Source organism: Opisthocomus hoazin, chromosome 10 (genome assembly GCF_030867145.1).
Source record: "Opisthocomus hoazin isolate bOpiHoa1 chromosome 10, bOpiHoa1.hap1, whole genome shotgun sequence".
Classification (NCBI taxonomy): domain Eukaryota; kingdom Metazoa; phylum Chordata; class Aves; order Opisthocomiformes; family Opisthocomidae; genus Opisthocomus; species Opisthocomus hoazin.
In genome coordinates, this window is record NC_134423.1 from 29120690 (window position 1) to 29133936 (window position 13247).

General features: G+C 50.1%; 1 protein-coding gene across 2 annotated transcripts in view; it reads left to right on the top strand.

The window, feature by feature from the left end:
- Positions 1 to 8636: 8636 nt before the first annotated feature.
- ALDH1A3 (aldehyde dehydrogenase 1 family member A3) overlaps positions 8637 to 13247 on the top strand; it is a 38115-nt gene continuing 33504 nt past the window's right edge. For both annotated transcript variants that reach the window (XM_075431911.1, XM_075431912.1), the window contains exons 1-2: positions 8637 to 8758; positions 12331 to 12435. In XM_075431911.1, coding sequence (XP_075288026.1) covers positions 8660 to 8758; positions 12331 to 12435 — 204 coding nt within the window. In that variant the 5' untranslated portion in view covers positions 8637 to 8659. The remainder of the gene's footprint in view (positions 8759 to 12330; positions 12436 to 13247) is intronic.

The window sequence follows — 13247 nt, forward strand, 5'->3', positions numbered from 1 at the left end:
GGGAAGTTTTACCGGCCCCGGCTCGGCATCCCCCCCGCACCTCCGTTTTTCACCCCGGAGCACCGAAACGCGCTGAGCCCTGCTCGGAGATGCCGCGACGGTGCCCAGCGTCCCCGGGGTGGGGACGTGGGAGGGGAGCCGAGCACCCACCCCGCTCCGCTCCTGCTCCTCTCGGAGCGATGCTCGGCTGCAGCGAGGACGGCGGGGAGGTGGGAAAACCGCGGCTCTCCGGCCGGGAAAACGCGGAGCCGGTGCCCGGGAAAAGCTACCTGCTCTTTAACTCCCCGTTTTCCCGGCATCAGTCCCAGCGGCCATCGCCTCCCCGCGGCATCGCTGCTTCTCCGGGCACCTCGGGGACCTCCCCCCCGCAACCCCCCGGCCGAGCCTAAACCCAGAGAGATTAATGGGTTGTTTTTTTTTTTAATGGAGCCACGTCGAGGTGTCGCGGCTGGGCTGGAAGGGGCTGAGCCCCCCCCCGGGAAGGCCGGGCTCAGCCCCGGTCCCGGCTCAGCCCCCGCCCCCGGGACGCGGGGCTCTGCCCGCCGGGCCGGAGCGGCTCCTCCCCTGCTCCCCGGCTCCCTCCTGCCCCTTCTCCCTCGTTAGGAAAGTGTTAGAAAGTTGCTGAAGTGCGAAATGAGCCTTGCGAAATCTCGTTGTCCTCATTAAACTCTGACAAGGAGGGTGACAAGAAGCGGCGGAGGGGAAACAATGCGGGCAGCGTCGGGGAGAGCCCCGCGCCGGGGGCAGCCTTTGTGCCCGCCAACAAAAGCTCTCGTTTGCGTGCCTTAAAAACCCCCATTCAGCCCGCGGCAGCCCCCAGGTGCAAAGGCCAGCCCGCAGCGGCCGAGCCACCTCCCGCACCCGCCGAGCGCTGCCCGGGGCTGCGGGGCTGCGGGCGGGGGCACGGCCCGGCGGGGTCTGCTCGCCGAGGGTCGCTTCACCGAGAGCCCGGGGCTGGCTCTGCATGAACAGGCGTCGCCATGCGAACCTGGGTGGGTTTCGCTCTCTTTTTATCCTTTCCTTGTGTCCCCCCAGATTTAGCTGTCCCCCCGCCTCGCCGTTAGTGGAGTTGAGGGACGAGGGACACGATGTCGGCTATTGTGCTGCTCAGCCCCTCGCCGGAGGGGACACGGACGGGACCCCGCAGTCCGGGGTCGTGGACGTGGACCCGGTGTGAAAGAGCCCGGCGGATGATGCACCGTGGTTCGGTTTGTTCCACTGCGGCTCATCAAGGTGTGTCGGGAGGTTGCGAAGGGAAGAAATCATAGACAGTACCGCCGAAGTCAGGAGGACAGCAGCTTTCGGACACCAGGTTCAAACAGCAGGATTCAACCCAAAAGGCACAAAAGAAATGGACTGTGCAAAGACTAACCACAAAAAAAGAGCCTTGCACAGGTCAAAGCCTATAAAAACAACCTCGCCGCAGTGTTAGAGCTTCATACGACTGGCACGGCACTTTGTCCAAGACAAAGTATTTCCAGGTTCTGTTGCAACAAGTCCACATCGCTTTATCCCCAGCGGGTCTGCCTGGGACCTGCCCCACGGCTATTTTAAAATGTGCTGTTAATAATGATTCATTACAGTTGATAGAACTGGGAGGCTTGCCTTTTATTTTGCAATTAGGCATAAAGGCTCTGATCTGGCAAATGCTGTGCACTGTAAGCATGCGAGTAGCTTTGCCGGAGTCATCTGGGACTGCTCATGTGCTGAACATTCAGCCCGTGCGGGTTTTCAGGATCCAGGCCCAAGGCAGTATCTTCTTTAAGGATATTTGTTTACCTGCTCTGTTCTGTATTTTCTAGCTTCATGTCTGTGCCCTGCAAAACCATTTCTCTGGGAAGACCTGAAGAGGCTGGAGTCAGCTGGCGCAGCTCACAAGTAGCGTTCTGAAGGCGAATGATTCTTCCCATAAACAAAAATTGTTTGCGGGAGCTTGACTGGGGAAGACATTCTGGGCACTGGGTACGTTGCACTGCAAACTGCTCAGCTGTGCAAGCCTGTGTGCACTGAGGCGTTAACGCAGAGTTGTTGGGCATTGGGCCCAGAACAGATGTGACGATGAGTGAGAGCAGAGAGACAGGGAGGAAGGAGAAGAAGAAAGCACGTTTAGGCTCCTCAGTCCCTGACTAGGCAACCACTGCTTCCGAAACCTGGGCACCGGCCCCCAATGCCTCTTATCAGGAGAAAGTAGGAAGCGACATGATCTGTGGAGAAAACAAACATATTTGTTTTTTCATTTGCCAATCCTGCAAACAATAGCTTTTTGTAGGCAAATAACCCTGATCTGCAGCGCTAGATCAACGCAGGGAGTGGTTCCCATCGGCTCTGCGGTGCCAGACGCACTGAATGGTTTGCAATGAAACAGGTCCTTGAACTTCTTTGCAGCACAGACACTATCTTAGTAGGTTATCGTGTACTTGCTTCTCTTCCTGCTCCCACTCTCCTCATCTTCCAGTGCTAGGCCTGGCAGGGAGAAGCGAGGGCAGGAGGAAATAGAAGTTGTTTTAATATAAAAGGCTTCATAATGTTCAGCTGTTTGTTATTTCCTTGCCACCAACTTTTCCAATTTACTGTTGGAGACAGGCAAACTAAAGGGAAGGCCATTCCTTGTGCACAGTCAGAGTTTGATTCCTGTGATATGCATGAAGAAAATTAATTTGATTGAGGATTTTGCTTCATAAAGTAATTATAGTGCGAAGTATAAAAAGGCTCCCTTTTGTCTCGAGCCACCGAAGTCCTGGTTTGCATCATGAGGTCGTGTTTAGGATTACAAATGATTACACAAATATCACCTTGCTGTATCTTGCATCGCTTCCTTTCACCTTTACTGACAGGTTTTGTGGAGGTCCAGAGGACTGGGAAAGAAACTCTTCTTCAGCCCCAGATGTGTTAAAATGGAAGCTTTAACCCATAGGGCACAAGAAGGGCGATACAAACACTGCGAGTGATGAGTTCACGGGGTAAGGCTGCTTCAAACTCCAAGATACACTCAATGCCCACAACCCTCCTCCACTAATATCACTCAGCAAAGCCCAGGTAAGGTTGGATTAACTTAATAAAAACCCCACATAATACATACAATTTTCAGAGGATCGTCGGGACAGCCTGATCTTTTTTTTTTAAAGGCATCTCTCTGGATTCCAATCCTGTTGAAATTGCATGTGAAAACTTTGATAAACTGAGTAGAACTTGTCCTGCTATAAAACGGCAGAATTTTTCATTAATTTTGTCTCAGCAAAACCCTGTGTAGCAACCAAACTTTTCAGCAGCGGTAATTACCCTCAGATAGCTACATAATTGTTTAGACAGGTAAAGAAGCAAATAGGTGCCTTTGTTACTGAATAGCTCCTTCCACTGCGTGTCTAAGGGACTGTTTCTCCATCTGTGTATTCTCTGTGTCTGGAATGAAGCAGCCAGCCTGGCAAGAGCGGACCAGCTCGAGGGAGCTCACTGGACCCCATTTGTTTCTGGGGTCTGGAATGGATCTTGGGATTTTGCAGCCGGAAAATATTTGGAAAAACAAACCAAAACCAAACCCACTGGCAAAGCACTGTCTCGCTCCCTTCAAACGGCCAGCCATATCAATCAGAGTCCACTACTGCTACCAGGGAGCCTGTAAAATGCCGGTCCCATCGTAGTGCAAAACAATCCATCCCGCTGCTAACCCATATAGTGGTCAATTTGATCAAGAGTGATGAAATCTAGGATTTTGAAGTTTGCTTAGAAAAATTAACACAAAGCCTAGAAAACTACACACAGAAAACAAAGTTACAGGAATAGTGAGTTTACAAAATCTGGCACAGAAAAATAAGAACATTTCCAGATTAAAGTCACTGGGGAGAAATGCCCGGTCAGCTGCGTGTTCTGCCTTATCTGGGTGTTTAGGTGGAGATCTTCAGATCCTGCTTGTAGCGCAATTACAGCCGTAGCTGAGCTCAGTGGGAGCTGAGCTCTGAATGCCCGTCAGCTGAAGTACTCAGCCTGTAGGTGACTCACACTGAGAACCCAATATCCTGAAGACTCTTTTTTTTAATTCATCACCGCCTGCCTTCTTTCCTCACTGATAATACAGGGTCAGCATCCTCTCCAAATTACTGGAAAAGGAAATGCTGCGTGTGAAACACCCAGATACTGCTGTCATGAGCGCCATGGAAAAACCATACGGAAATGAACAATTTTGTGCCCAAAGCACAGTTTGAATAACAGGTAGTAAAAAGCCCCGTCGCTGCACATTAAACAAGAGGAGAATAAATCATGAGGAGAGCTGCTCTCTCGGGAGCAGCAGCCATTGGCAATGCAGAGTGAGGGGGATGCCTGTACAAAAAGGGCACAGCTCGTCAGGATATGCAAAAATGGGCAAATTCTGATCTCTCCTAGCTGTTGAATGCTGCAGTGCACAGCCTCAGTAGCCTTTAGAGCATGTTGTTTCACACGTGTGTGTGTGCGCTTTGGAGTATATGTAAAATATGCAGAATAAGCTTTGGCTCTGTGCCATATTAACTACTCTACACAGCTATGGGACTTCTGGTCAGCTTGAAGCATAGGCTGAGGTCTAGATGCAAAATATCACTGAAATGTCAACTGGTCAACGTGTATAGCAGCTCTCAACGGCTATGCCACTGTGGACTGGGCTAGGTGCAAACCATGGTCCTGTGGGTGAGTATCTGCCCCACTGCCAAATCCATCTTCATCCAGGGGGCTGGATGCCAAACCTGTCTAGAACCATCATGCTCTCAGGTGACCTGGAGATGTCTTCACCGATCCTCTGGATACAACCCCCTGCGCTCCCAGTGTGGAGCCAATACGTAAGACATGTATACAGGAGCAGAGCATATTTGGAGGAGTTACCACCAGCAATATTCCCTTCATTATGGTTAAACGAGGTGGGGAAGTCAGAGAAAATAATTCCAGCAGAGACCCTTGGCATCCACAGCAGATATGGAGACAGCTACATCGTAGCATGAACATGTCCCGTGACTGCGCTTGGCACAGACAGACAGGCACAGAAAAGCGCGGTCAGGTCTAATGCATGGTGGCAGATTGAAGAGTGTACATGTCTGACCCAGCAGAGGAAAGGCAATCTTTGTGCTGGCTGGCAGAGAAGAGCTAGTATACTCGCAGTCTAGGAACTCGCTGTGAGACAGGGCTCTGCAGAGAAGCACAGCACCAGGGAATTCACAGCTATCACAGGCAGTGCAACAGGTTAGGGATACGCATTGCAGACATCTCTGCAAACACTGCTGCAACAGTAGAACATAACAGGGTGACTCAATAGTCATGTGACCTTTCATTAACAGACGCTTTTCCTCTTGCATCTGTTTCTGACACATTTATCAACTGTTACAAACTTAGGTAAAACCCATTTTTTCAGTGCTTCTATCTGAACGGTGGCATGGCCCTCCTGGAGCACAGGAATTAATATAAAATGCCTCTTACTTGTTCCAATCACGGCTCTGCTGTTGCTTTTAGGGCATCTCCCGCTGAGCTCACCATTCAGCAGTCTGGAGGAGCGAGCGTTTCCACCTCTGTGGCTCTGGTATAAGCACCAGCGAGAGAGGAGACATCTCCTGAGGCTGGTGGAGTTGTTGCGATTTGTGGTAGGATGGAGTTTGCCCAACAAGGGACCTGTCAGTGTCCGCAAAACTCTTTGACGGTGGAACGTTTTGTTACCCTCCTTGTGACGTTACTAGGGGAAATATTGCATACAGCTACGTATATTGGTTAAAGTTTATTATTTCAGCTCATTCATATGTCACTGACTCACAATTCATTCACTTCGTACAGCCTTGTAGAATTCTTACACATCCCCAAACGCTGCATGTGGAACTTTTGCCTTGAGGTGTATCTCACTCCACACCAACACTACCTCGAAGAAGCAATAATGCCTAAAATAATTTTCCCAGGAATGTCTTGTAAAAATCCTTCCTCATGAGAGATAAGAGACAAGGTCATTCCACATGAGACAGCCCACTGGAATGACTCTTTAGACACTGCTTGTTCTGGAACTTCTTATTCATCTTCCTCCTCGTCCAGATATTTTGTCCTCTAATTGCAAGAGTACTTTCCACCTCAGTGGAGCATTTCTGTGGGCAGAATACAGACAGAAATGGATAAATTCTATTGATATTGTGTCACTTCTATAACGGTTTCCTCCTTGCTCCCTCATATTCAAATTACCAAATTATTGCCTATATTATTGTGATACTTTCTGGTAAAACCAGAAATGGCAAATTACCAGAGGCCCAAAAAAGTTCTGTTGCCAGACCATGCCCTAAAATGGAGCAGTGGCTGTGCCTCTTCCAGAGAGAACAGACAGAAATGTCTTCCGCCTCTGACTTTGACTTGCTGAATCCTATCAGTCACCTTGTACTTTTACTGATGGCATCTAAGGACAGCTTGGATCCAAACTCCTCTTTACCAGGACCAGGATTATGTAGGGATTTGGTGAAGAGATTCTTCTAGCTTTGATGCTTTTGTAGCTTTTTTTGTAGGAAATAGCAAATGAAAAATGGACAGCTTAGAAATAAATGTTTCTGCTGTTGTAATGCATCTCTTTATTTTCTGAGAATGCTCATCGGATTCTGCCATTGCATACAAGGATATTCCCACAAATTATTTGTATCTGAAGCACCTTCCCATCCAAAGAGAAAATTTTATCTTTCTATTGCTAGGCAGGATGAGTCCTTTAATACAGACAGTTCAACAGACATTGGTTCAGTGATTTGTCTGGTAAAGATATGTGGGTCGCAGGGCGGAAAAAAAATCTTCCTTTGTGTTATTGGCAGCTCTCAGGAACCAAGCACCATCAGATAGGTTTTCACCTGGGCAGAGGACCTCCAAGAATACAGGAAGTGGGGTTTGATTCATCGGTGGTACTTTGCCTTCTGAATCAGCACTAACTCTTATGCCGCTGTGATATCACAGGCTATCTGCCATTGGAAGCGCTGTGTATTTTTAAGCATTCTAATAGCAGAGTGCTGACTATTGCTGGGGATTACAGATTCTGTGAAACATTTTGTAAGATATCTTCTGGCATTTTGCCACTTGTTATATGGAAAATATGTTGTATTATCTTCCATGTGTGTGTGGGTGTAAGGGTGCTCCTAGTGTCCTGGCCCCCAGCCTGCAAAGACTTACACATATTTTATTCAGAATGAAGTTAAGCAATACATAATGAACTTGTTCAGGCGCAGAGCCTAGATCTGTCACTTTAGACATGTTCCATATCCTTTAGGACTTCTTGAAAGACAGCATCTTTCACGATGATCAGCGTATGCTACTATGAACATCGTGCTGGAGGTTGACTGTGTGGGGGACACATATATTGGTTACCATTGCAGGAAGTTTCAGCTGAAGGGCCTGGTCCTGCCCCGGTAGGCTGAAGTCCTTTGACTGGGATAGTCCAACTGGCGTGGTCAAACTGGTCCCAGGCTCGCGTATGCACGCATGATGTAGAGGAGCTGCTGTCGGCCGCATGTCAGACATTTGATGTAAGGCTTCTTTCTTCTCTTCTTGACCAGCCCTGGGAAGGTCTGCAGTGGCACTGAGTGAAGGGTGGGGTGTAGCAGGTTGGGGTAAGGCAGTCAGGGCACCAGGAATAGCAGAGAAAGGCTCTTGTAGCTGGAGCTAGAAGGTGTAACATGACCAGCAAGGGGAGAGCCTTTCAGATAATCCACTCCCCGACACCACGCTTGGAGAGGACAGGGGGTATTCCCATGGAGACCCATGCAAGCGTCCGCTTGTGACTGACTTCTGGGTGGGTTTTGGTGGGACGCAGAGGCAGAAGGCAGCAGAGCGCACGTCCTCCCATGCCCATCCTGGTGCCACCCTTCAAGAGAAGCCAGGGTGGCTACTCTGCTCCCCGAATCCCGCATGGCTGTGACAAGGCCCCCCATCCTTCACTACCCTTGCCCAGGGAGAGCCCAAGCAGAGGGGTCCGTGGTCCCACAGACCTCCTCACACCACGGGCCTGAGAGGAGCCCTGACAGCAGCCCTGCGCTGGGGAGCCCTATGGGGAGCTCTGCAGGGGGAGCCCTGAGGGAAGCCCTGCAGGGAGCCCTAAGGGGAGCACTGAGGGGACCCCTGTGAAGGGGAGCCCTATGTGGAGCCCAGCTGGGAGCTCTGCGGCAGGGAGCCCTGAGGGGAGCCCTGTTGAGGAGAGCCCTACAGACAGCTCTGCGGTGGGGAGCCCTACGTGGAGCCCTGAGGGGACCCCTGAGAGGAGCCCTGAGAGGAGCGCTGAAGGGACCCCTATGGAGGAGCGCCCTACAGGGAGCTCTGCGTGGGGAGCCCTACGTGGAGCCCTGAGGGGAGCCCGGAGGGGAGCACTGAGGGGAGCCCTGTGGGGAACACCATGAGGGGAGCCCTGCGCTGCGGAGCCCTGCGGTGGAGCCCCGCCGGGAGCCCCGCGCCGGCCGCAGCAGCCCTCTGGCGCCCCCCCTCCCCGCCAGCCGCTCGCGGTGCCTCGGCGGGGCGGCGCCGCCCGTTACCTGAGGTCCGCGGGCGCGCGACGGGGCAGGGCGGGGCGCGGGCGGGGCGCGAGGCGGGGCAGCGGCCAATGGGGGCGGGCGGGCGGCGGCGGCCGGCGCGAGGCGCTCTTAAGGCGGCGCGCGGGCGGGCTGTCAGCGGCAGAGGGCGGCGCGGGCTCGACGGCGCGGCCATGGCCGCCCTCAACGGCGCGGTGGAGAACGGGCAGCCCGACAGGAAGGTGCCGCCGCTGCCGCGGCCCCTGCGCGGCCTGGAGGTGAAGTACACCAAGGTGAGCTGTGCAGCGGGCTTTGCCGTGGTGTTGCTGGTGCTTGGTGGGGTCAGGCTGGTGGTGAAGTGTTATTTTTTTTAATATAAAATTTTCTCCCTTGCTGTCATTTTTCTTTATTTTGTTTTTTTTTTTTTTTTTGTTCCTCCTGCTGCCCTAGACAGTGGGCTGATGGGGGTGTCAGCGTGGTTGAGTGACTGGAGCCAGCAGGTGACTGTGGTGTTTCTAGGGGAGCTGCAGTTGCCCCAAACCCTAAAGGTCAAGAAACTGCCTTTGTTTAAGAAAAATAATCAATTAAAATTTTTGTGATGCTGCCTCAGGTGCCCATGGGCGCCTCTCTGGGGCGTGTGGCAGGCCCCGGTGCTGATCAGCGGCAGGCTGTGGTGCCACGCTGGCCTGTCCCCTCCCGGTCACCCTGCCGCCATCTTCCCCAGCGCCCCTGCAGCGCTCACAGACCCGCCCGGTAAATGTCTTTGGCATCGCGTTGGCGCTCAGCAAAATCGGATTTGGATGGGCTGAGTGCGGGCAGAGGCGAGGAGGGGTTTATCCGTGAGGAAGCTGCTTGCCTGGGTGGTGTTTGGCTGTCCTTGACCCGGTGCGAAGCTCTGCGGCGGTGGGAAGGGGTTTGGGGCTGGGTCCTGGTGAACACGGGGAGCACTGGGGAGGGCCAGCGTCCTGCGGGACTGGGCCTTGCGGAAGGGCTCTGTGGTGGGGCTGGGGCCACCCCGCAGCTCCCGAAGAGGAGCGGTGTTCACGCACGTCTTGCTGGTGGCTTGCCGTCCCAACAGAGCTCCTCCATGGCCTCCCCATGGGACGAGGAGTCAGGCAGCAAGCCCACACAAACCCGCACCTCTCCGCTCCCCATCGATCTTCCTTTTAAATGATCTTCAAACGATCGCTCCGGACCTTTTGGGTTTAACCGAAGGTTCCTGAGCTTGACGACTCTCTCCTGCAGAGGTGAGGCTGGCTTTGGTGTGGAGCTGAGCCCTGCTGCGGAAATCTCTGCTCCCTAATGCAGCCGTAGCTCTGCGATAGCCAAGTCGCTTTTTGTTCCACAACAGCCTGACCCGCTGTCTTGCGCAGTGGGGAAAATATCCTGGCTGGTTACGCTGCTAGGCAGCCTTGACTGCTGTGATTTGAACTATGTGGCTGGACTAAAAGAGCTGGAGGGGCTGAATGAGCATATTAATTACTGTTACATTTCTGTAGTAAGTATTAAAAAAAAAAAAGCAGATCTTGACGTTCGTTCTCTTGCAGTGAGAAGGTGTAAACAGCAATAGCTTATCCAGTGAGGTGCTGATTTGAATTATGCATCCGAAGTGCTGAAACAGATTAGCAATTAGTAGTAATCACTGGACTAGATTAATTTTTAACATCCCAAATTTATCTACTTTTTCTTAGTAAGATAAACTTCTCATTTAGCAGCAAATTGGATCTGCAGCTGCTGATTGCAGAATGGCGTAATGCGGCACAAACAGCTCTTTCCCGTGTCCAAAATGGACACAGCCCTTAGAGTTCTCAAACATCCAAATGTTCTGGGCTTTGTTATTTTTATTGTTGTGAACACTTTTAAATACTCCTTTGGGATCTGATCCTGCAGCCGTGTGTGTTTTAAAACACGCGTTTTTTTGTTCTCCAGAGTTTTGCCAGAGACTCAGTGCGCTAAAGGTATCAAGGTATTCTCTTAAAAGTGGAAACAATGTTAATTAAAAGTGTGAATTTGACGGTTGATCTGATGCTCCTGATGCATCTGAGAAAATAATGAGTAGCAGCCAGTTTTCATAAAACTGCGAGGGGTTTTCTGCAAGCTCTGAGTTTCAGCAGATGTTTACAGCTGACGGCACACTTTCCTCTCCTTAGTGGAGATTTTTATTTTCGGTTCTACCAGTTACGGGGCTGTGGGAGAGGAAAAATTTTCAACAAAGATTGTACTTATAGAGCAGCTTAATGCTTGTCACGGCTGTGTGATGGAAGTGATCTGTCCACAGTCCTGTGTCCGAAATCCTGGGTACGAAGCATGAACGGCTGATACGCTGTTCTGTTTGATTTCATGTCCTGGCACCAGAGACACGGGCTATGTGGTCTGATTCCCAGAATGATGCCAGCATCTATGTTACATTTAAAACAGCCTGATCCTGTCACTCATGTTTTATTACTTCTTACAGGAACATCTCTTTCCATCCCAATTCTTTCACATAGAATTAATATTGAGTGCAGAGGAAAAACCGTATCCTTCCCCAACTCTTAGTTTGTGAGCATATGCTGGATGGTATAATCTTACAGTTCCTGTCATATCTCCCACATTTACAGTATGACTTTTTTTGTTAGTGAAACAGAGAAAAACTGAAGTTAAAACGTGTAAATGTTAAAATGCAGCACTTGGATGACAGAGGTAGTTTGGGATTACTAGTGTTAAGTTACTTAATATTTCTAACACTTTATCTTTTCTTGTAACTTGTCTTGACAACTTTTTTGCCAAAATTGTGTTTTTCTCTGCCTGTCTGAAACAGGTGGGTCTAAAAGTGCAGCTTCTATGCCAGTTGCATCTCGGATGCTTTGAGCAGAAATAGTCAGGAGAAACTCCTTTCAGGAAAGAAGCTGCCCAGGGAAAGAAAACTATGACCCAAAGCAGTGGGAATTCTGAATGTAAGGGATGCAACATTAATCTCCTGGTGGTGTGTAGAGACTCATAAACAAGATTGCAAATGTGGATGACTTCCAAGTAAAAGTACTAGCTTACAGCCGCTAACAGGCTACTAATAAAGATTACTTCATCTAATCATACTTAAAGTATATTTATAAAATATAACACTGCCAAGTTAGATCACAGTGTGGATAAGATGCATGTTGAATCAATTAATTGTATATAGGTATTCATGTTCTGTTTACAGTGAGTAACAACACTCTAGTATTTAATGCATTTTCGGTTACACAACACTGGGACTGTTTGTTCTTGCTCTGGAAATGCAATATTTTGAAACACTTAAATCTTGTCACAGACGACTCCAAGTGACGTGGGAGGCTTGATCTAGCCTGTGACAAGGCACGGTGGGGTACAACTGAGCCAGTACTTGCCCTCCTCAGGCAGTGCCTGGGGGGGGGGGGGGCAAGTCATGGCAGTAGCCCAGGGCAGGGTACAAACAACCAAGTAATATTGTACGCTGACATTTCATTTGTAGCATGTAACAAGGGGCTCCTTTTGCCTAAACCATACGAGTTTCTCTTGGTGTCTGCTTGCTGTTCCCATGGAGATGTATTTCAAAAACTGTCTGTTTCTCATTGCCAAATTATGGTGTTATACTGTGTGGGCCCCATCCTCTGTCTTCCTCATGCTCAAAACTAACTGGGTACACGAAGGCTTTTTTGTCTGTTCTCTGGCTCAGGTTCTAGTTTGGATAAGTGCTGTCTGTATCGCAAACAGTCTCCCTGGGAGAGAGGCTGAACGCTCTTGACTCTGCCATCAATGGAAATTGAAGAGCCTCGGGACCTTTGTGGAGTACTTGTGGTTTTTTGCATTGTCTACATCAGCTTTTTTCTTTCTCCTCCCCATCCCACTCCCCTTGCTCTCTCTTCAGATATTTATTAACAATGAATGGCATGAGTCTACAAGTGGAAAGAAGTTCCCCACCTACAACCCTTCAACGCTGGAGAAAATTTGTGACGTTGAGGAAGGAGACAAGGTAAGTGCTGTTGGAAAGACAGCACAAAAGACAGTTTCCAGGGTCTTCCTTTTGTAGGGAAGCACACAGAGGAAAAGCTGGCTTTTAACGACAACGTACATCTGGCCAGACTGTGACCTGGAGGTGTGGGACACTGGATGTGCTGCTCAAGAATTACATGGGATGGGTGGGATCAATCCTGTCCAACTCGGCAGAGTCGCTTTCCTTGGTGGGAACTGCCTGCCAAACACTGTCAGAGGAATGAGGTTCAGCATCGTTCTTGTGTTGTAGGAACACACTTGTGTTTACAAGGAGGCAGCCAGTTTGAGGAAATAGCAATGACGGTGTATACACATCCATGGCAGAGCCAGGCCCTCATGTTGGGAATGGTTTATGCACAAGGCAGCCTGTTGGAGACACTGAACTGAAACTCACCCTTTTTTAAACAATCAATGAATAACCTGAGTGCTTGGGGGAATTTAAGCTCAGTCATGCAAACACTGCCCACTTCCTACAAGAGATGTGGTGATGCTTTTCCAACTGGTGTCATGGGTTCTGGCCTCCTGCAAAAATGTGACAACTCTCAGTTCAAACCAAACCAGTATCTCTCAAGAACTTTAGTAGTCTCTGGCCCTGGTGCACTGTAGAGTAGCCTGGAACATAACTGCTTGGGTTTGGTAACAGTCTGACGTGAGGAACAATCAGATGTGACACTTTTTGTCCAAAACAGCTCATCACATACGAGCCAACTAGCCTGATCTATGGGAAAGAGCTGGCCCAACAGCTGGCTTTTTGTAGCATGTCATGGGAAGGTGATTCACAGCCGCTCTGCT